The sequence below is a fragment of the Scaptodrosophila lebanonensis genome, unplaced genomic scaffold, assembly GCF_003285725.1.
Source record: "Scaptodrosophila lebanonensis strain 11010-0011.00,11010-0021.00 unplaced genomic scaffold, SlebRS2 tig00000085-arrow-pilon, whole genome shotgun sequence".
Taxonomy (NCBI): Eukaryota; Metazoa; Arthropoda; class Insecta; order Diptera; family Drosophilidae; genus Scaptodrosophila; species Scaptodrosophila lebanonensis.
In genome coordinates, this window is record NW_022060564.1 from 2,533,400 (window position 1) to 2,555,131 (window position 21,732).

General features: G+C 36.9%; 5 protein-coding genes and 1 long non-coding RNA gene across 8 annotated transcripts; 4 read left to right on the top strand and 2 right to left on the bottom strand.

The window, feature by feature from the left end:
* The first annotated feature begins 224 nt into the window (after positions 1-224).
* Positions 225-7,535, top strand: LOC115626281 (glycerol-3-phosphate dehydrogenase [NAD(+)], cytoplasmic). Of its 3 annotated transcripts, none has more exons than XM_030521606.1 (7): positions 225-455; positions 573-750; positions 4,453-4,659; positions 4,744-5,116; positions 5,483-5,636; positions 5,696-5,788; positions 7,298-7,535. In XM_030521606.1, the coding sequence occupies exons 1-7, from the start codon at positions 412-414 to the stop codon at positions 7,308-7,310; spliced, it is 1,062 nt and encodes a 353-aa protein (XP_030377466.1). In that variant the 5' UTR covers positions 225-411; the 3' UTR covers positions 7,311-7,535. The 3 variants fall into 3 exon arrangements, with proteins under 3 accessions (XP_030377466.1, XP_030377464.1, XP_030377465.1); XM_030521604.1 differs by lacking the exon at positions 7,298-7,535 and adding an exon at positions 6,581-6,952; XM_030521605.1 differs by lacking the exon at positions 7,298-7,535 and adding an exon at positions 5,870-5,987 and having other exon boundaries at positions 226-455.
* A 953-nt stretch (positions 7,536-8,488) lies between these two features.
* LOC115626279 (serine/threonine-protein kinase 11-interacting protein) lies at positions 8,489-16,850 on the top strand. The gene is made up of 11 exons (XM_030521601.1): positions 8,489-8,637; positions 9,035-9,144; positions 9,906-11,534; positions 11,598-11,718; positions 11,777-11,912; positions 12,183-12,315; positions 12,377-12,583; positions 13,100-13,165; positions 13,598-14,245; positions 14,620-15,090; positions 15,881-16,850. The coding sequence occupies exons 2-11, from the start codon at positions 9,054-9,056 to the stop codon at positions 16,330-16,332; spliced, it is 3,954 nt and encodes a 1,317-aa protein (XP_030377461.1). The 5' UTR covers positions 8,489-8,637; positions 9,035-9,053; the 3' UTR covers positions 16,333-16,850.
* Positions 16,851-17,416: 566 nt separating this feature from the next.
* Positions 17,417-18,159, bottom strand: LOC115626287 (transmembrane protein 138). The gene is made up of 3 exons (XM_030521611.1): positions 18,001-18,159; positions 17,676-17,932; positions 17,417-17,618 (listed from the first exon to the last, which is right to left on the bottom strand). The coding sequence occupies exons 1-3, from the start codon at positions 18,132-18,134 to the stop codon at positions 17,509-17,511; spliced, it is 501 nt and encodes a 166-aa protein (XP_030377471.1). The 5' UTR covers positions 18,135-18,159; the 3' UTR covers positions 17,417-17,508.
* Positions 18,014-18,457, top strand: LOC115626291. The gene is made up of 2 exons (XR_003995582.1): positions 18,014-18,123; positions 18,183-18,457. It is a non-coding gene; the product is annotated as an uncharacterized LOC115626291 (long non-coding RNA).
* A 728-nt stretch (positions 18,458-19,185) lies between these two features.
* On the bottom strand, positions 19,186-19,568 carry LOC115626290. Its single transcript, XM_030521615.1, has one exon. The coding sequence runs from the start codon at positions 19,556-19,558 to the stop codon at positions 19,277-19,279; it is 282 nt and encodes a 93-aa protein (XP_030377475.1). The 5' UTR covers positions 19,559-19,568; the 3' UTR covers positions 19,186-19,276.
* Positions 19,569-19,789: 221 nt separating this feature from the next.
* Positions 19,790-20,442, top strand: LOC115626285 (vitelline membrane protein Vm26Ab). Its single transcript, XM_030521610.1, has one exon. It carries the CDS (start codon positions 19,851-19,853, stop codon positions 20,382-20,384), a length of 534 nt encoding a protein of 177 aa, XP_030377470.1. The 5' UTR covers positions 19,790-19,850; the 3' UTR covers positions 20,385-20,442.
* The last annotated feature ends 1,290 nt before the right edge of the window (positions 20,443-21,732 follow it).

Sequence of the window (21,732 nt, forward strand, 5' to 3'; positions counted from 1 at the left end):
GATAGAAAAGTGCATATTAACAATATCAATAGGTGGATTTATAATCTGTGTCAGTTACCTTTAATAGTGCCGGCCATTCATAATACGCTGTTTACAAAATACAACAGCAACAACATTAAGCATACTCGTACACGCACTAATACACGCGCAAAGGGAATTAACGCTGCTCTCTCATACTAGTACTAGCTAATATTAAATGTGCACGCTTTGTGGATGGGAGACTCAGTAGTTGCCGTGGCTTCAAACGTGTCAGTTCGTTCGTATTAAAAAATTATTAACAGTGTTTATCAACAACAAGTCACAAATTCCACGACGCAACACACACATACATAGGCATAGACGGTAGTGATAAAGGCTTATAAGAAAACTTCAATACAATAATAACAAGAAAGCAACAACAACAGCAACACCATGGCAGATAAAGTCAATGTATGCATTGTGGGTTCCGGCAATTGGTAAGTGAAAAAAAAAAAAATAATAATAATAATGCAGTATCAGTATGCATCATCATTCAATCAAACTTATATAATTGCATATTGCACTTTTTTCCCTTTCTATTTAACCTTGCTCAGGGGTTCGGCCATAGCGAAAATTGTGGGCGCCAATGCGGCCGCGCTGCCCGAATTTGAGGAGCGTGTAACGATGTTCGTGTATGAGGAGTTGATTGAAGGCAAAAAACTGACGGAAATTATCAATGAAACGCACGAGAACGTCAAATATTTAAAGGGACACAAACTGCCGCCAAATGTGGTAAGTAACAAAATGCGATGTGTTAAGTGGAAGTGGGAGTGGGTGGCGTGTAGCCGTTCTAAACTGGTTTTTCCGCATTCTAAGTTATTTTCAAAAGCAAAATGAAAAACAATCGCATAATAAGCAACAATGTTTTTTTAATGTTAGTGTTGCTATCGCCCCTTATGCAATTTTGTTTATGAGTTTGCACTTGAAAAGTTGCAAATTTAGCGCACGACTTACATAAAAGACGCACCATGATCTTGAAAGCGATTGAAAACAAAAATTATCTAATCAGCTAGCTCTGTGTGTGACGTTAATGACACTGAGCGATGTGAAATGCAATTTTTCTTATGCTATTTTTATACAGCATGCAAGCGCTCTCTCCCTCGCTCTCTTTTCCATTGCAACATGCTCTTGGGGGAGGTCTCTTGCATTTGTTTTCTCATGGCCAAAGGCATAGCCGCCAAGAATAAAAGGCAACCGTTTTAGTTTCACCTTCAATGCTGCTGACGTACTTTTCAACTAATAGCCAGCCGTGCAGCTGGTAGTAGTGTAGGGCAGAGCTTGCTTGTGCTTTTTGCCAACAACAGTGGTTATTTATTTTGGCGTAGGTCAAGGACGGCTTTCAATGCACCCGCCCACACCACACACACACACACACGCACACAAATCGCTCTCTCTGTTTTTAACACTCTGCCTCTCTGTATTGCAACACCTGCTCTTCGAATAAAATTTACAACGGCAATTGCTTTTCTCAACACCTGCGATCCAATAAGTACAAGTACTGTGTAGTTAGTATTAGGGATGGGGGCGTGATCTAGTTTTCTGGCACGTAAAGCACAATCAGAAAGCCGTTCATGCAGGCGCTTGTGCGGGCTTCAAGCCAAATCTATTGCTTAATACAATTTATCCCTAATCGAGCAAAAAAAAAGCAAAAAAAAAAACATTCAAAAGTAGACAATGGTATTACTTTCTCATATTTTAAAAGACTAAACTTTTTTTATTTACAATATTTTTTTATAATATTCTTAGTTGTAGTTGTTGTAGTTGTAAATCGAAAGTTTGTAAATATTTTCAAGTACACCTCAAGTTTGTAAATATTTTCAAGTAAACCTCGTTCTACAATTAAAAAAGCCAAAAAGCATTCCAAAAATGGCATCAATCTATTATTAACCACGTATTTAAATCGTGAACAATATGAAATCGCATTCATTAATTTCTAAATGGTTTCTTCAAGTATCATATTCATTATCGCAACATGCTAGCCGTTGAACATATGTGCGTGCCTCCTATTTATTTATTTATTTAACAGCATGCGGTAGCCTGATGTTTGTCGTCAATGTCTGTGAAGTAATCATTTACACAACGCCCTGATAAGCGTGCACACCCACACCTGTTTGTTGGCCATAGTTCAAAAGCCTATTTAGGAATATTGTTTGCTCATGTCGTTGATTATAGATAAGCCGTCTTGTTGCCGTTCATGTTCTACAAGCTCGATTGCCTCTGTTTACCCCTTTGATTACAGCATTTGATAAAGTCCATGTGGACTTTCGTATTTGCCATTTGTGTAAATATTATTGTTGTAAGCTTCTCGCATGCTCGGTATTGTCAGTTTCCCCGTGGAAAAACACTATGTTTACACTCAAAAAAATCGTGCGAGGTATTAAAATAAAAACACGCTACACTTAAGTGATCATTTTAAAATCCAGACAATATTTTTTTCTATATTAAGCAACCACTGTTCTAATCAAACATTTTCAAAATTTTCCAATCAGATGGAAAGTTTTTTTTTAGTGTAGTCTAGACAACTAGCAACAGTCAGTCGCTGGCAGCATGAACTGATAAAGTCCATGTGGACTTTCGTATTTGCCATTTGTGTAAATATTATTGTTGTAAGCTTCTCGCATGCTCGGTATTGTCAGTTTCCCCGTGGAAAAACACTATGTTTACACTCAAAAAAATCGTGCGAGGTATTAAAATAAAAACACGCTACACTAAAGTGATCATTTTAAAATCCAGACAATATTTTTTTCTATATTAAGCAACCACTGTTCTAATCAAACATTTTCAAAATTTTCCAATCAGATGGAAAGTTTTTTTTAGTGTAGTCTAGACAACTAGCAACAGTCAGTCGCTGGCAGCATGAACTGATAAAACAAACTTTTTCGCTTTGTTTTTTATTTGAAGCTATATGTACATATACATATATATTTCTTTAATAATATAGACACATATACACATTTGTTTATGTGACTTGTGTATATATTTGGACCACGCCGCATAAATGCGATTATGCATATATTTTTGGCGAGTGTTCAATAGCCACGGAAAGCAACAACAGCTAAATATCTCACACAATTAATGGCCAAGCACAGCAGAAAAAACACAAACAACAGTGTTATTTTGTTAAATTAATAAAAACAAAAGCATGGACAATGTCAAAAATGCATAAAATTTGCAGACAATGAACTGAAAGCAGTCGAAAAGGCTAACAAGCGATTAAGAGCCCACACAGTTTTGGCAATACTTTCGATTTCATTTCGCTTTAAACGTTGAACCCAAAGCATTAAAACAACAAATGAATTTCAAATTTCTATCCCAGTATGTGCGACAACTTACCAACAAGTTTTGAAAAAGTAGCCAAAATACGACAAACAGGTTACTTAACTGACAAGCCTCCAAAACTCAACAAATTTCAGTTTCCTGTATTTTAAAATGAAGCTAGCATAAAGATTCTGTAACACGCTGTTATCAATTATTGGTAAATACATACAATACATTTCATTTGAACCGGTTTGGAAGTCTATAAGTAAATATATTTATGTGTAGTATAGCATATATTTTAATAATTGTACCAGATAATGAGAGTTACAAAAGTCGGTATAGGGTGCCATTAGTTTGATTTGTTTAGTCTGAATTACCGCTTAGCCGAACCGGTTTAAGATCTGAGCAAACATCAGAACTAGCTACGTCTTATAATAGGGTCTAGGTTTTGCGGCTTCGATCTGGCAGGCAGCTTCAGACCATTAAGAATGGGGAGCTAGGAACTTTCAATTCTACAAACTAGGGACTGTAAGACCGCTTTATCTTTGACATGTCCATTTTGCAAACAAATAAATATACTTAAAGTCTATTGTAATAAAAGCTCATAAAAAAAATCTTTTACCACATACTCGTAAGTATAGCTTCAATATAATATGTTGCCCTGCTACTAATAAGAGGGTCATGGATGATATTGTTGAAGCATTTTTAAATAATAATAAATAAATATTAACAAATATTTCAATAGTTTAATGTAATTGTTTATAATCGTACATATATTAAAGATCTCTCGTACAGTATTAATTAAAAGTATTATTATACACATACATTTAACAGACTTTTAGAATAAACTTGTAGTAAAGAGTTCTACAAACTACACTGTATTCGCAAAATGCATAGCTACGAGTATATTAACTTGCCTTATCACAAATTAGTGATATTGAAATTGAACACATAATTCATTTTAGCAGCAACAACTAGCACACTTTATAAAATTAATATTCTCTAGTTTTTTTTCATTCAACCTTGAACGTCCCTTATTTACTTTTTGTCATTCAAATGTTATCACTAAAGCTTTGATATCAAAGTTCACCAAAAACAGCGGCAGCAATTAACTTTTATTGTTTGTTTATATAGTACTTAGACATATCTTCTCATCGGTCGCTATTTTCTTTCTAGGTTGCCGTGCCTGATCTTGTTGAGGCTGCCAAGAACGCCGATATACTGATCTTTGTGGTGCCACATCAGTTTATACCGAATTTCTGCAAACAATTGTTGGGCAAAATAAAGCCCAATGCCATTGCCATATCACTAATCAAGGGCTTCGATAAGGCCGAAGGTGGCGGCATTGATCTAATTTCTCACATTATTACGCGCCATTTAAAGGTAAGGCGACCAATTCATGGATATTGTTATATATATGTATATACTAGAACCAAATACTGATGTTTTTTGTTGTTGTTGTTGTAGATACCATGCGCTGTGCTAATGGGCGCCAATCTGGCCAATGAAGTGGCTGAGGGAAATTTCTGTGAGACAACAATCGGCTGTAACGATAAGAAATATGGCAAGATTTTGCGTGATCTCTTCCAAGCGAATCATTTCCGCGTTGTGGTTGTCGGGGATGCTGATGCCGTCGAGGTGTGCGGCGCCCTCAAGAATATTGTCGCCTGCGGTGCGGGCTTTGTGGATGGCCTTAAGTTGGGCGACAACACTAAGGCGGCGGTTATACGTCTGGGACTCATGGAAATGATACGCTTTGTCGATGTCTTCTACCCTGGCAGCAAGCTCTCCACATTCTTCGAGAGTTGCGGTGTAGCGGATTTGATTACGACGTGTTATGGTTTGTCTCAATAATTATTACAACGGGAATTGCTTGGGGTTTTTACAGATTAAGGACAGTTTTTAAATGAATCTCTATTTAAAAGAATGTGCCTTGAATTCCATTACACATTAGCAAAGAATATAAGACATTTGAGGGACTTGAAATATCATTAAATATTCGAAGCTTAGAATTTAGTTTATTTTCCAAACAAACCTGAAATATTATTTAAATTTAATTAAAACTGTAAGCTGAAGAACCTTTACAAATAAGTGGATATATATATATATATATATATTCAAATCACTAATGTTCAACAATAATACATAGTTCTTAAGCTTTTGTCTGTTGTAAAATCTGTAATATTATTTGTTAAATTTGTTTTAGGCGGTCGCAATCGCAGGGTGTCTGAGGCCTTTGTTACCTCGGGTAAAACGATTGAGGAATTGGAGAAGGAAATGCTCAATGGCCAGAAGTTGCAAGGACCGCCCACAGCTGAGGAAGTCAACTACATGCTGAAGAACAAGGGTCTGGAGGATAAGTACGCCTTCTATAGACATATCTGATATGATTTTCATGTAAATACCTTTTCTCTTACAGATTCCCCCTCTTCACCGCCATACACAAAATATGCACAAACCAACTGAAGCCTAAGGACTTAATCGATTGCATACGCAATCATCCTGAGCATATGTAAGTGTTTTGAGTTCGTTTAAATCAATTGCACTTCCCAAAAATTAATTCCTTGTACTCGTCTCCGTTGCCTCCATATAGCACTGCTCTCTAAAGCTTTCTATGTTGCACCTAATGAGTTGGTTCTATAGCTGATTATTTTCTTGTGTACTTATATTGCTATGTTTATACTCAAAATATATTATTTTTTTGTATTGTATTTCCTTTTATTTTTCGCCCTCTTTAATTTTAATTTAGACCTGCAACCTGAATTTTATTTGAAACTCTTGGCATGATTTTGTTACATTATTATTTTAACACGTTGATAACTATCTTAATTTTATTATTTCCGCTACTAAATTAAGCCTATTTTTATAAAACAAATGCTGAACAAAAAACCAATCAATAAATTCTAAATTGAGTAAAACAAAAGAATGTCAAAACAAAACTATTGTTGTATATTTTCTTATAAAAATTAACTTCAAGGCTGTGTGCAGACCTTAAAAAATATGCCAAAATGAAATTTTCAATACAATAATTGTTGTTAACCACGTGTTTGCATAGAAAATTACATTTTAAAGGCTATTACTTAAGGTTTTTACGCAGCATTTTCATTGAAAAATGAAATGAAGTTTCCAAAGTTTGTATTTTCATATTTCAATTGTCATTGCATTTCCATTTAAGTCTCATGTCTGCATAAAACAACTCCTTACACACATACATACATATACATTATTAATTAACATAATTTTGTGTTTCATCGAAAATATTGTTTTCTTCTCTTTTTTTATATTTTTTTGATTTCTCTCATAGGGAAACGTCCATCATGCCGTCGCCAAAACTCTAAACTGTGTTAAATCCCAAAAATATCAAACAAAACAAATAAACAAACCAGCATTAATAAAGCCTAGCCTAGTGCGATTGTAAATACTAAATAAGTCAGCCCAACACACTCACGCATCCACGCACGTACGCACGCATCAAGAAAACCACATACTACCTAAATAGTCAATCAATCAATCAATCTACCAATCAATCAAGTCTTCAATCAACTCGTCAGCAAGCACCCCTGTGCGCGAAACTTCAACATGCATTTACAATTGTTTATCCATTATTCTGTTTAAATGTATACTCAATAATTTTGTAAAGCCAAAATTGTTAATAGAAGCAAGCATAAAGTGTCAAGTATTTGTTGATTATTAATCGGATTTGTTAAAGTTAAAACAAAATAAAAATATATACATATAACATTTTTTGTACATACCATCCAACAACAAGTGTCTCTCAATATCGATCCATACGACAAGAGTATTGTTGAAAAACGAATTATGTACAAGTATTATTTGGCAGAAAAACAATTGGCAGACAGCAGTACGTATCCTAAATTCAAAGATATTACAATTCATTTATGTTTTTATTGCACAACGTTTGATTTTGCACGTCCGCTCAGATTTAAACGATATTCGTGTTATCAATTCTGAATCCCAATTCAATTTGCCGCTCTAATGTAATATACTTTCTATTTCGCAGGCAAACTTTGTAAATTGTAAACAAAAACACGAGTTTTTAAATATTTCTATGCACCAGAGTGAATATATTTTTCAGCACAAAAAAAAAAAAAAAAAAAAACAAAAAGTGGATCAACGTTAACCGCCAGTCAACAATGTTTGTGATTGCCTAATTTTACAATGCAACAAAAACTACAATTATTGAACATGTATAGGTTGTCCATTTAGTTTAAACAAATACATACTACCTAACAAACGCATATCCGCGAAACCAACAACAAACACAATGAACAATTTTAATTATTTACTTTACAACTCAAGTGACCCAAAGAAAGTCTGCTTATTAGTTTTGGTTTTTAACTGAATAGTTTAGAACAAATTAGCAAATTGTGCGCATGTACCTAAAATCGAATATATATTGTAATTAAAAGTAAGTATTACTACAAAATGCAACCAACAGAGAGAGCATGGGAAGAACAATTCAAGTGGCAAATGAAATCAATCGTACTGATGTGGATTTATCGAGCGCTAGCAGATCTTAGTGAAACATATAATGAGATTTGTAGCATTATACTAAATGTAAAATAAAAGAGTGTTAAATAAATTTTAAAAAATTGATCCCTGTTTTTAATTAAAGTTTTGTTCATACAGCTTTGTCAAACAGGACATGATCGAGGATCAGATAAATGGGTGCGTCCAAGCGCATTAAGACTGCTTGCCTGTAATCTGATTACAGGATCGCCTTGTAACTCGCAGATTCCTTATGCCTTGAAATGTATATTCATTTATATATATCAGCGCTTTCGAAATTTCAACATAAGGTGAAAACCAAACTAATTGAATAAAAAACCTTGAAAACAAATTTACTTTCAAATAGGCAAAACGCCTATTTTGATTTTACGTTGGATTTTTATTTCTAACATATTACGCGCACAGTTTGAAAAGCATAGATTTGGTTAAATGAAATTGAAAACATGTTATTTAAAACAAATAAAAAACCAAACTCAGAACTATTAAACTGAAACGTTAAAAAATCGTATACGATTGTATTTCAATGTTAAGGCGAAAAAATGGAGTACAAGCAGTCGAAAATATAACTGTAAACAGCTGTTTCCTTGCACTGATTGGCAGCACTGCGGTGGCAACTGCCATTCACAATATAAATAATGTCATTCACCACGCTCGACTGTTACTGGCCGTTTGGCAAGAAGAACTGCATAACAAATGAACAGCAAAGCAATCAAACTATAAAATCGTATGCACAGCCATAAAAGTGCTATTAATTGCTGTTAGAGTGCATAGTGGTATAGATAAAAAGCCCAATTAATATGTAGCAGATAATCGGAGCTCAAATCTTGAAAAGTAAGTTCATATTTGCTGCTGTTGTTATTGTTGTTGTTGAGCGCTGCAATTTTACATATGTAGCTGTAATGTGTCTTTGTTGTTGTAACTTGCTGTGCGAATAATTTTGAAAACGGTAATTTACTCGAAATTGTTGTTGTGTATTTGCCTTTTGGCATACAAATATGTACGCATATGTATTCATATTTCAAGGCGGTGACAAATGCCAGAAAGCAATCACAAATGGGACATCCTCCGTTGCCACAACCCGCCGCACCCACACACACACACACACACACACACACACAGCCACATACACATTCAGCAGGCACAAAACAATAGCGCAGTATTTGCAAATATAGCAGCTGTTCTATTTGTTATTTTATGGTTCACCTGTTTTCTATTTAATATATTTTAGCAACAATACCTGCTTCAACATGGATCCACAAAAAATTACAGAATTGGCCAATTTACTGCGCAAGAATGGTGATAAAATTCTAAGCTCTGAATTTTCTCTGACGTTATCAGGTAGGTTGTGTCGCATATTTTATTATTATTATTCCATATATACAAGTTCATACGTACTTACATACCACATATATAGTATGTATGTAAGTATTATAAGGTAGCCAAAAATAGCGCGCAAAAGCGAGGCATGCGGGTTACGCCTGACTCATATTTCAACCTGAGCCTGATATGAAACGGAGTGCAGTTCAGTAATACAGATTTAAAGCTTTCTAATCAGCTCAGCTACGGGTGCTACTGTTGCTATTTCTGTCACAGATTGATAACACACACACACACTTACACATGTATGCACACGTATGCATAGTTCCTACAGACACTACAATTAGATTTCCCCACAGATAAATATACATAGCTATGTACATACGAGTACGTAACCAGTCCGATTTTTGGCCGTCTTATACATTCTTTTACATTATTTAATTATTCTGTTCGTTATTTTAATGATTGTTATTGTTACTTTTCTAGTACTCAATAACTTAAAAGATTCTTTAATGAAAATGTGACTTAGAGAATCTCCCAAGGGCTGGAATAGAAACGAACCGTTTGTCTATAATTTTCAAGCACATCTTCCCAAAAACTAGTTGCACGTTTGTGCCTAACTCTAATAAATCTCAAATAAATGAAATATAAATAAGTTATTAGATGTTTATTATTATTTTATGTTCAGGGTTCATGAATCTCAATTAAAATCCTCTTCTTAAATTCCATTAAATTGTTTAATCTTTCTACTAATTGCCTTTCATGTTTTACTCTCGCTTTAGGGTCGCTGGTGCGCGCGCTTAACGACTCATTTACGCTAATAGCGGACACAGACATTGGCACCAACCAGCAAACATTTCAGGTAGTCAAGTCCATCAATGCCACATCCCATGTCTTTCCGGATCTGCAGCTGCTGCACGATTTTGTGCAGAAGACCACATTGTTGCGCATCGTCTATTATCCCAGCGAGCAGTGCTTTACTGGAGCGATTGATATTACAAAATTCCGGGCTCTTAAGCGACTGGAGGTGCAGAAGATCAACATTATGCAGTTGGTTGGGATTAAAGCGTTGCGTTCACAACTTCAGCATTTGATTTGTGTGAAGAGTTTGCGCAGTGTTGAGGATATTATTACGCATTGTGGTGGCGATAATTCGAATGGTTTCGTCTGGAACGAACTGAGAACGGCCGATTTTAGTTTCAATAATTTACAAACCGTTGATACCTCACTGGAATTTGCACAGAATTTGCAGCATCTCAGCCTGCGACACAACAAGCTGCACAGTGCGACCGCTATTAAGTGGCTGCCACATCTAAAAACCCTGGATCTGAGCTACAATTGTCTGACCACTATTCCGCAGTTTCATATGGAGGCCTGCAAACGTTTGGAGCAGCTAAACATCAGCAATAACTATGTGGAGGATCTGTTAGTTTTGACGAAAATGAATTCGCTGTGGGAATTGGATTTGTCGGACAACTGTTTGCTGGATCATTCGCAGTTGTTGCCATTGAGTGCCATACAAAATTTACAAGTTCTGAAGCTCTACGGCAATCCTTTGCACTGTCATCCAAAGCATCGTCTAGCCACGGCGCAGTATTTGCATAAGGATGCGGTGACCCTGAAGTTCTTGCTCGACTTGGAACCACTCTCAAAGGCTGAGAAAGCCTTGACGGGCAGTCAGCGATTGTCGTATATGGCGATTCGCCACTCGACACACGATCGTTCACTTCCAATTTCGGTATCGGGTACACCCACATCAGCAAATACACCCGCATCTAGCGTCGATTCACGTCGAACGGTCAACCAACTTGATTCCTCTTCGGGTACGGAACAGGGGTCAGGGCAAGAGGGAACAAGAGTTAGCAAACGACGCCTCAAAAAAGAAAGAACTGTGGATATTGAGGAGCATGATGGCACTCCTATAGAAACTGCAGCAGCTCTGGAAACAAAGAAACAGATCGAAAAGCTGCATTCAAAGAGTGAAGATCAGACGCCTGATCTTAATGCTTCGTTCTATAGCGAAGAGGAGCGTCTGAAATCGCGGCAATTGCTCAACGATTTTCTCAGCGAATTTGCACCAGCAAACACGTCCGAAGAAGTGGAGCCCCAGAATATGACCTCAACGCCCACTAATGAGAGCGTTTTAAGTGCCCCTATAGACGCCACCTTAACGCCCATCAAAATAACAAATGAGACTAATTCAACAAATGTAAGCAGCAATGCGGCTGAGGAAACGACCTACGAAAGTTGCAATACGAGCATGGATACCCATTATGAAAGTCTAGCCCAGAACAGCACAGCAGCAACCGAGGAACAATTGACTATAAAAGAAGAACAAGCCCACGAGCATGATCCTTTACATAACATCTATGAACGGAACACAAACGCTTTGGCACAAGATGAATCCGATGGTAAATGCTATTAAATTGTAATCCAATATATATATTTCTTCAAGTTATTGTGGCTACTTATAGTGTCCGAAGCCGAGCCCGATGAAGAGACCTATATTGTGCACAGTGAAGCCAAGCCCGCCGAGCCCTTATTCCTGACCATATCATCTAACTTTTTGCGCGAAAAGGACGCGCTTTCCGATCGGTTAGTGCTGCTAAACACTCTACTTTACCTTCGTCATAAGAAATATTCATTATTACAGCACCAAAGCGAAATGGAGTCTTAGTATTTTGGAGTCCTGCGAGCGCATCAAGTCGAATATGCTGCGCATCAACTTTGATACGATCAGAAAGGATAAAAAGGAGCGTATCTATTGCATAGAGAATTCCCTATGTCAGGTAAGACGCTATCATACATATATGAGTTTCTGAAGTGAATAGTTTCGCTTCAATAATATTTAGCATTATTGTCGATAGATGTCCGATAGATTGTTTAATCTTAATATCATCAACATTTACGAAGATTTTTAAACAAAAGTATAGTATTTTCTTAGCTTTAGAGTAATACTTTTTATTTGAATTCTGCTAAAGAGACATCTGCTTTATAGTGCTGTTCTTGGCTTGAAAAATATTTACCAACAATACTTTTCAATTGTTTTATATTTTTAGGAGGTGGAGAAGAAGCTGCGAGACATTCTTTCCCAGCGTGATCTCAGCGCCATGAACATCGTCATCTATCGCTGCGTTAGCTGTAACAGTAAGTTCATGCGTGAGAACAAACAAAATCAATACCGCGCAGAAGGTAAGATACGAGAGATCCCAAGACAATCGACTCCAACATAAAACCAAAACCTTTGTTGCAGCACCACGCTGTCCGGACTGTGGCAGCACTTTCATAGCCGAGGTGCAGGACGAATCCAGTTCGTTGGACAAGCCCAGCGGTAAGAATAGCTCTGTGGCTGCGGCGCAATGGCAGCCATCGCCCAATCTCTCGCCCGCCCTGATCGTCGAGGAGTCGCCAGTTGGTACGCCACTGGTGGTGCAACGCAACGAGGAGAACAATAGCATTGGCAAGTTTGTTTTTGGCCAACTTCCCAATAGTTGATGCACTAAACAGTTGACAAAATTGCTGTACTTTTCCAAATTTCTTTGTTGTAGTTCTTAACATTCCATTTGGTTTTTGAAAACGTGACAAAATTAATTAATGCTGCATTTGCAATTTATTGAAAGTATTGAATTTTTGTGTGCGGCCCTTTTTTGGTTTATGGAGTTTATTGTTTGGAACTGTTTATGTAAACATTTTTGGTTATTCTTTGTATGTTTGTTTTTCCCTTACATATGCAATAATTTTTTAATTTATTTCTTTTTTCTTTTTCTCTCTCACCTTGCATGCAATCAATCAATCAATCACACAAACAAAATCAACCGCCAAACGAATCTAACTTTTGTATTTATTTATTTTTACCTTTTGCTCAAACCAACGTCAAAAACAAAAAATGAAATCGAATAATGTACCATATTGTGTTCGCGGTTTTAATTAAAAAAAACAAATATATATATATATATAAATATGTACAATATTATAGTGACTACAACCAGGCTTACTGCTAATAACACACCCAAGCGTAGGACTTTGACGCAAACCACAAAAAGTTAATATGCCAATTTTTTAATTTTTTTTATATTATACTAAAAAAAAGTTTTGCAAATGATTTTTTTATTTTAAATATTTATGCATTGTTTTTGCTTTAATTGTAATGTGAAGCAGCATTTGGCATGGAAATCAGGGTGACCTATAAATAGACACCCCAAAATAATTGTCCTTTTAAAGAATAGTCTGAAAACGTTTTCAGCTGGAATTTCTATGCTTAAAGAAATGCTAAGATTTGATGAGTTGGTTGAATAACAATTACTGAATAATCATTCTAAAATACATAAAACATTTGTTTAAAATGGTCACTCTGATGTATAAAAAAAACTAATTTATGGTAAAGAAATAGACTTTGAGCAATGCTGCTTCCATTAGCCAAAGCTCCGAACACGATCTAAGCACGATCTAATCGACTTCTGATCTCCTCCAACAGGCTCCGCGAACTCGCTGAACGAGAGCAGTTCTTGTTCGAAAATCACGAATTCGCAATGCTCGTTCGATTCAAATCAATCGGTGGTGGGCAGCTCGAATACTGAACGTGATTTGGAGTTTCGCGCGAACGAGAGCGATGTGGACATCATATCCAATCCGAGCCAGTCGAGCATAGAGGTCCTGGATCCCAATTGTGCGCAAACCTCTAGTCGCAAGACCTCCGAGGAGCGACGTATATCACAAATTCCCCATTTGCAAACCATAGACGATGTCGGGACCAATACACAAAGCTTCATCGATAGGGAATTCGGTGCCATGCTGGCTGAGCAGGCAGCGGCTGTGGCGTTTACAAGTAACCAGGAGGCGACGCCTAAAGTTAAATCGCTGGCTCATGTACAGCTAACAGAGAGCAGCTCCTCGGGCTCCGTTACGGATAGCATATGTACGGCTTATGACCAACAGGCTACCAAGGAGAAGCAGCCGCAGCAAAAACAACAAGCTCAGCCCACTGGCGATGACATCGTGCTGCAGAATATGCTGCTCAGTGAACCCATTAATAACAACAACAACAACAATCCGGAGCTCTCGGGATCTAATGCCAATGGCAGTGCAAAGAAAGAGGATGCTGGCCTATCCTCACGATTCGGTGGTGCGTATAACACACAAGAAATTTAAAAAGGGAAAAAATGGGGTTCAGTATTTTATAGATAGTTTAAGTGCAGCTTTAGAGAGTTTTTAGTTTTTGAAAGTCCTAAATTCTTCTAGTCTTTAAATGAGCTTACAATTTTAATTGAGTTTAGAAAGAAAGAGGATGCTGGCCTATCCTCACGATTCAATGCTGCGTATAACACTCAAGAAATTTAAAAAAGGGGAAAAAATGGGGTTCAGTATTTTATAGATAGTTTAAGTGCAGCTTAAGAGAGTTATTAAATCTTCAAAGTCCTAAATTCTTCGTTAATTTAGTTTAAAAATATACCTTCTTGGTATTACTTTCTTAAAGCTTGTCTAACATATACTTTACAGCTCTATTCCAGTCCACTAATCTGCTCATGTCCAGTTCTAAGAAGCTCATTGAGGCCGAAGCGGCGCCAGTCACCAATCTAAGTCAGCCGTACAAATTCAACTACACGAACTTCAACGACATCGATCATCGGCTCAAGCTTTATTTCTATCAGTCCAAATTCGAGGAGAATGGCGAGCATTTCAAGTGGCTGGCGCGTGGTCGCATCTATAATGAGCAAACACAAGTTCTATGCGACGGATTAGTTGTGATGTCCACCTGCAAGTGCTATCTAATGGAGGCGTTTGCGCCACCACACGACGATGTGACCAAATGGCTGCGTCAGGTAATTAGCGTGACAATGGATCGATTGGAAAGCGTACAGGTGTTGCCTTGGAAAATGGGCTTGTCCTTCGCACTGCGAGATTGGGGCTCCTTTCTACTGCTGCTGCAGGACATAATACGTACGGATAGCTTATTGCTGTACTTTGCAAGTAAGTACCTGGAAAATGTACGACCATATACATAACTCTTATATGACCGCCGATGAAGCGATGAAAACTTAGTCTTGAGTAGAAGGAAGCACTACAATAGAGCTCTCATTTATAAAGGGAGGTGGGGCTTTTTTTTTTCTGTAAATCACTAGCGAACCAGCTTCTTCAGTATTGCTTCGCTAATAACTTTTCATAGAATTGACCAAATTGGATTAAACTTAAAACAAAAGTAGACAACATATTAATTACTTGCGCAACGTTTGGTTTGTGTAGCTTTGGTAATGTGGATTCTATTGACGTAATTTTATAATGGAGGGAGGAAGGAAAACAAAACTCGTGTTGCCTAAACATAAGGAAAGTTTACATACCAAGTTTAATAAATGTGGACTCAGCCGTCTTCAAAATCCAGGCGTTCATACAGACAGACGGACATGTCTAGAACGATTCATTTCGTAAAAAAAATGAGAAAAGTCTTGAAATAAATAGTTTTTTTGCCCTTTTTCAAAGACTACCTACTATTTCAAAAATATATCCAATCTATCTATAAGTTTTCTATTCACCCGGTTCATAATATCTAAACTATATTTTTCTTACATTCTTACAATTTTATTTAATCTAAAAAGCACTTCAAATCGTTTTTCTAAAATCGATTGCAGATTGAATTACTGATATATTTCTTTTGTATTGTTGTTCTATCCACTTTTAATATCAAGCTTAATAAATTTTAAAACTATTCTCACTGAAGCTATAAGATTCTAATTATCAATGTTTTCGATCCTTCTTTTCTCAGACGCCACTCTGCCGACACAATGCGAACTGAAGCACTCGCCGGCCGAAAATGTAGTGCAGCGTCTATCTAAAGCGGCCGATTCAAAGCTTACTATGTGCGCCCTGCTCAATGGCTGTGTTTGGACCTGTGAGGGGGAGAAGCGGAACTTTGACTTTTGTGCACTGCTGACCACGGACTCGCATTTGTATTTGGGCTCGGCAAGCAAATGCAATTGGCTTTCCGCAAGCCACAGTGATGAGGTTGAGATTTGTCTTACGCAATTGATGAACAATCTGGTGGATGTGGAATCCGTAGATGACACGGAGTATAAAATAAACTTTTTGGATGAGACGCAAAACAAAACCGAACTGTGGCATTTAAAATTTGCCACAAAGGATAATGCCGAGTGCTGCTTGAACGCCATTGGACAATCGTGGGAACAACTATTTGGCGTGCGTCTGCTATCCGCGTAGCGCTGATCAATAAATTTAATCATGTATAATACAGCTTTCTACACATACATTGCTGTGACGTAGGACAAGGTTAGGTTAGTCGATGTCGTTCTCTGTTTATCAATACTTCTTCATATCAAGCTTATAATTGCTTCAAAATTAAAGAGGCATTGAATCGATTTATATGTATGTGCGAATTGAAATTGAATTGTGACCATGTAAATTTATCATTTTGTTGTTATATGATTAGTCTATAAAGTAAACATTTGTATATTTATAGAATAAGTATTCCTTTGACAATATAATGAATATCGAAGAGCAAGCATTTTGCTGCTTAACAATAGGCATATTCATGTAACTTTGCATACGAGTATATTAATCAAATCGAGATAAATATTTATCTATTAATCATTTTTGAATTCATTGTAAAATAGAAATTAAAACGCTATATACATACATACGTATAGGAACATTTGCCAATTTATAAATAAATGTACTCCAATATAGGATGTATCCCATTGTTTACTACGCTTTTGAAATCGTATTCTTTTGTCTGTCGAACTGTGAGTTGAAAAACCGTTATCAAATATTTCTGTTTATTCAAATGTTGCAAGAGCAGAGTTAATGCAGGAATGCAATTTATAGGAATGTTTAGAATTCGGAACTGGATACCATATTTTTATTTAGTTACCTTTTTAAGGCTGACAAATATAATAAAAAATTTTGGATAACTATTCAAAATTTGAATCACAAATAAGTACATACAGAAACCGTTTTAAAAACGTTTCAATATTCAGGAACAATTCGGTCATGCTGACTAGGAATATAGTATGTTGCATGCATAAAAAAAGGATGGAAACAATTGGTGAGAAATAAATGTAATCACAGCTCAGTCGTTTTCAGGATTGGTTTTTGGATTGTTTCTTAAAATATATACTATTTTTGGGACTGATTTTACAGATCTTTATCCCCATTCCCTAATATTTAATGAATGCAGACGGAGTTTGAACCCACAGGTGGCGCCACACACACTGTTTTCAATGCAGAGCTAAATAATTTGTATTTATATTTACACAACTTTATTTACATTTATTTGACGCATAGGTAGATTTGTGCTTTGCTGCGTTATAATTATTCGAAAATAGAGCATAAACTATCTATGTAACAGTAATATCTACAATATGGCCCACTGCTTCCTTACTTATCGCCCAACTGGGCTGCAATCCAATCTAAATGTTCTTCCTTATAACGTGGATCAGCCATGGTTAGCGCAGTAGACTTGGAACTGTAGTAGTAGAAAACCGAGACTGTGGGTGGCATTAAAATCAATTTTAGGCCGCCTTTGCACTATTTTTAGAACTCACCCATGCGCTGCAACACTGCCAGGGCATAAAGGGCCCAAGGCCATTGCTGTGCCGTGGCAGAGCTGGCTGGCAGGCGATATTGGTAGACAATCCAGAAGTGTTGCGATGCGGACAGCAGGAAGTACAGTGTAATGCTGCACAGGAAGAGCTTACAGTTGCGTAGAATTATGTGCGAAGCGCCCACCTGATAAACGCAAGTCGAATGCAGAGCCAAGGTGAACAGCAAATATTCAATGATGATGCAAACGTCCTGAGTACTAAAGATATTTTCACAAGTAGTGGAGCTCCTTACATTGCAGCCACAATTATTAAATGCTCTACTCACACAAACAAAAATATTGCAGTTTGTAGCTGTTTGCTAGCCAGCCAGGAGCCAAAGGTGTTGAAAAACAAATCAGCCACCAGCAGGGAGAACTGCAGAGTCAGCAGCCACGAGAAACGACGCAGTGTAAGCTTCATTTTGTTCAAGAATCCGATGGCAATAATTCACTTTTGTTACTTTTACAGCAAATGGTTCGTTTTGTTTGCACTTTGCTTTTTGTTGTGCACATATCCTTCGTCCTAGTGACGTCAAAGCCGCCCCCGCAGTCATGCGCACTGACAAAGTATTTTAAAAGCAGGCGATAAATTTATCGAACAGGCTTCGAAAGAAATTCAAACTTTGTACAACAACTAAACTGTAGTTAATTAATTTAATGGAGAATATTCTTATGTAACAATAAGAAACACACAACTATGTTTGTCAAATAAATTCGGCAAAGAACATCTATTTTTCCAACAAATTTGTATAGATGTTTTAGTAATTCTCCAAAGGAATTGGATCATTAGTGTTCTAAACAATTTTGAAATTTAATTACGAATAGTTAATTATATTGTTAAGAAATATTTTCAATCACTTTTGTAAGAGTCAGAAATATTTAGATAGTCGCAAATAGTCGTTTTTTAGAAGCATTTTAAAGTTTGTTGAAATAGAAGTATAGAAGTTCCTGTAATATTCCAAAGAAATTGGATCATTATTGCTTCTAAACAATTTTGAAATTCAATTAGGAATAGTTAGTTATATTATTGACAAACATTTTAGATCATTTTTGTTCAACTCTTGTAACATTCAGAAATAATTAGACAATCGCTAAATAGAAGCTTTTAAACGTTTGTTGAGAGTCCCATATACCTATAGTTTTCTTAAGTTCTAACCGCCATTGTAATATTTTTAAATCAAAAAGTAAACAACTTTAAGCAGGTGCTTGGTTTTGTAGTCTTTATATGGAATGTATACTAAGAGTATTTTTTCATCATTCCACAACTGTTGTTGGAACTTTAGGCAAGAAATTGGCTTTTAATGTTTTCAATTTTGCATTATCATATTTGGGTTTTTATTTTGACAGAATAGACGTAATAAACAGAATACACTCACAAAATAAACAATTCGCTGACTGTTGCAAAAATACAATTGACCAAGCTTTTTGGAATAAATAAATTATGGACTCAAGAACTTCACATCTCTTTGAAATAAGGTATTGGCATATTTATTTAGTTTTTAAAATACATTTCAATAATTTGATAAACTTTTAGAGTGAAATCTTTTTTTCAAGCATCCTCTATCAAACATAACGCGCATATTCGAATGCATATAGTCGCCGATTTGGATATGAATGTGGCGCCTGCGCCTGCCTGCGGAATCGCATATAGTACTGATGGTTCAGCGCTGAATAATAGTTGATGGGCAACAAGTGGGCCCAGTTTTGTTGCTGGTTCTGATTTTGGTTGAAGGCGGAAGCTGATACTTCGGCATGGCTCTTGAGCGGCTGAGGGCGGGTCAGCAGCAACAGTAGCAGCAGCAGCAGCGGCGGAAAAAACAGTAGAGTGTTCGACGATTTCGCCATTTGGGCAAAAGTTGAGCTTGAAATTGTGTTAGCTGGTCAACCAGTTCGCCTCTCCTTGGCAATACTAAACCGACTTTTTGAGTGGTGTGGAAAAAACGTTTCAGCGTTTTCCATTATTTTTTGGGTTGTGAGCTTTTCCGCTGCTTTCGTTGCACACTTTCCGTTGTGCTCAGCACTTTTTGGCACGACTATAAAGTTCGATACGAAATCGATGGTAGCTATCAGTCAAGAACTTCCGTTACTTCAGTGCGCTTCAGTTCGTTAGCAACAATTTTAAAAGCCAACCAACGCAATGGCCTTCAGCTTCTGGCAATTCCTCGTCGCCTTCGTGCTGCTCACCCGCTGCAGGGCCGAAACCATTCAGCTGCAGTCCACGCAGGGAATCTTGATTCCTGCTCCTTTGGCCGAGCAACACATTCGTCAGTCGCGTGCCGCTTACGGTGGTAACAGTGGTGGCTCATCTTATGGTGCTCCAGCCCAGGCCCAATCTTACTCGGCTCCGGCGCCACAAGCTGCTCCCGCCTACTCTGCTCCACAAGCTGCTCCAGCGTACTCAGCACCTGCCGCCCCAGCACCAGCCCCAGCCTACTCCGCTCCAGCCGCACCACAATACTCAGCACCAGCTGCTCCAGCCGCGCCCGCCACCTACCCGGCGCCACCTTGCGCCAAGAGCTATCTCTTCAGCTGCCAGCCCTCATTGGCCCCAGTTCCCTGTGCTGCCCCACCAGCTCCAGCACCTGCCCCAGCTGCTTCCTACGGCTCGGCAGGCGCCTACTCCCAATATGCACCCCAGTATGCCGTTCCCTACGTTCGCGAATTCCTGTAAAGGCCTGCACTTGGACAACTGACGCTTTGAATAAAATGAGAAACATACAGAAAACAAACATTCTGTTCAATTCTTTGATTTAAATCTGTTGATGATTGGGGTTTTTTTTTGCCAATTTTAAGGGGCTTTATATTTCCAAATACAATGCAGCTTTTCACTTCTCTGCAGAATACAGATTCAACTTTAGCTTTTGATTCTGGAATTCTGAACACAGTTTTACGCGTATACTTCTCAATCACATTTTTGTCAATCAATCAAACGAAATAATCAAAACGAATTTGTATAATTTGTCAAAACAATCACAGCCGTCGACAATTTATAAAAATTTAACTTTTATAATAATTTTTCCGACTGGTTGAGACTATATTATTCGCCATCCAACCAGCTACGTCGCCATTCACAAACAAGTATGTTCAGATAATTAGTTCTTAATTAGTAATTAAATAATTTTATACAATTATTTAGAAAAAGTAATACAGTTCAACTTTGACTTAACCGGGCACATATGTTAACCAACATTCTGAATGGTTGATGGATTGCGACATAGTTGAAGTCTATTTACACAAATTCCAATACGTGATAGATAGAACCTTTTAAAATGACTTTTATATATGGAAGAGCTGACTATTTATTATAACTTTTCTTCAATATATACTAGGTGATCCAAATTTCAATCTGAACTTAATTTCTTTTAAATATATACTATAGCTTAAAAGATATTTAAGAAATATACAACGCTTGCTTAATAAATGTATATATTTTCTTTCATATTGAAACGTATTTGTTATATTTTCCATCTACTACAAGTATATAGTTTCTAAACCAAATCTCAATCTTAACATAATTTTTTAATTTCTGTGCAACCAATTGCTTCTATAGATTTTCAGTTAACTTTGCTCTCTTGTTGTCTAGAATTATTGACAACACCCCCCTTGCCACGTTTGTACCTCACTTTTGATCGTCTATGCAGAGCAGTGTTGCCATTTCAGCCTTTTTCCAGATAGATCTGACCATTTAAGAATTGCTTTTGCCTGATAAAATTTCAAACATCCCCTATCCGAAAATCGATCATTTTTTTGGGCTGACTTGGCATTTTTTAGAATTGTTTATAAACTGTACCTGTAGGGATAAATTCTATATTAGATTTGTGGTAGTATGTAACTGACAGAAGAAAGTACATAAATGTATATATATTCATAATCATATATATATATTCATATATACATGCTAGTCCGCGTGTCTGTCTGGATGAATGCATGTAATGTATATACAATTATTGACTTTTGTTTTAAAGCAAAATCGGCCAATTCTAACAACTTCAGTAAAACGATCATAAACTGCATCTTTC

Excerpts from the sequence above, each read along its gene's own strand:
- LOC115626290 (XM_030521615.1), bottom strand. The coding sequence starts at position 19,558 with ATGGCGAAATCGTCGAACACTCTACTGTTTTTTCCGCCGCTGCTGCTG.
- LOC115626281 (XM_030521604.1), top strand. The coding sequence starts at position 412 with ATGGCAGATAAAGTCAATGTATGCATTGTGGGTTCCGGCAATTG. Across the intron at positions 5,637-5,695 it reads AACAAGGGTCTGGAGGATAA|ATTCCCCCTCTTCACCGCCA; the intron begins GTACGCCTTCTA and ends TTTCTCTTACAG. Across the intron at positions 5,789-6,580 it reads CGCAATCATCCTGAGCATAT|GGAAACGTCCATCATGCCGT; the intron begins GTAAGTGTTTTG and ends TTTCTCTCATAG.
- LOC115626287 (XM_030521611.1), bottom strand. The coding sequence starts at position 18,134 with ATGAAGCTTACACTGCGTCGTTTCTCGTGGCTGCTGACTCTGCAGTTC. Across the intron at positions 17,933-18,000 it reads ACTGCAATATTTTTGTTTGT|TACTCAGGACGTTTGCATCA; the intron begins GTGAGTAGAGCA and ends AAATATCTTTAG. Across the intron at positions 17,619-17,675 it reads GGCAGTGTTGCAGCGCATGG|TCTCGGTTTTCTACTACTAC; the intron begins GTGAGTTCTAAA and ends TGCCACCCACAG.
- LOC115626279 (XM_030521601.1), top strand. The coding sequence starts at position 9,054 with ATGGATCCACAAAAAATTACAGAATTGGCCAATTTACTGCGCAAGAAT. Across the intron at positions 9,145-9,905 it reads ATTTTCTCTGACGTTATCAG|GGTCGCTGGTGCGCGCGCTT; the intron begins GTAGGTTGTGTC and ends CTCTCGCTTTAG. Across the intron at positions 11,535-11,597 it reads GGCACAAGATGAATCCGATG|TGTCCGAAGCCGAGCCCGAT; the intron begins GTAAATGCTATT and ends GGCTACTTATAG.
- LOC115626285 (XM_030521610.1), top strand. The coding sequence starts at position 19,851 with ATGGCCTTCAGCTTCTGGCAATTCCTCGTCGCCTTCGTGCTGCTCACC.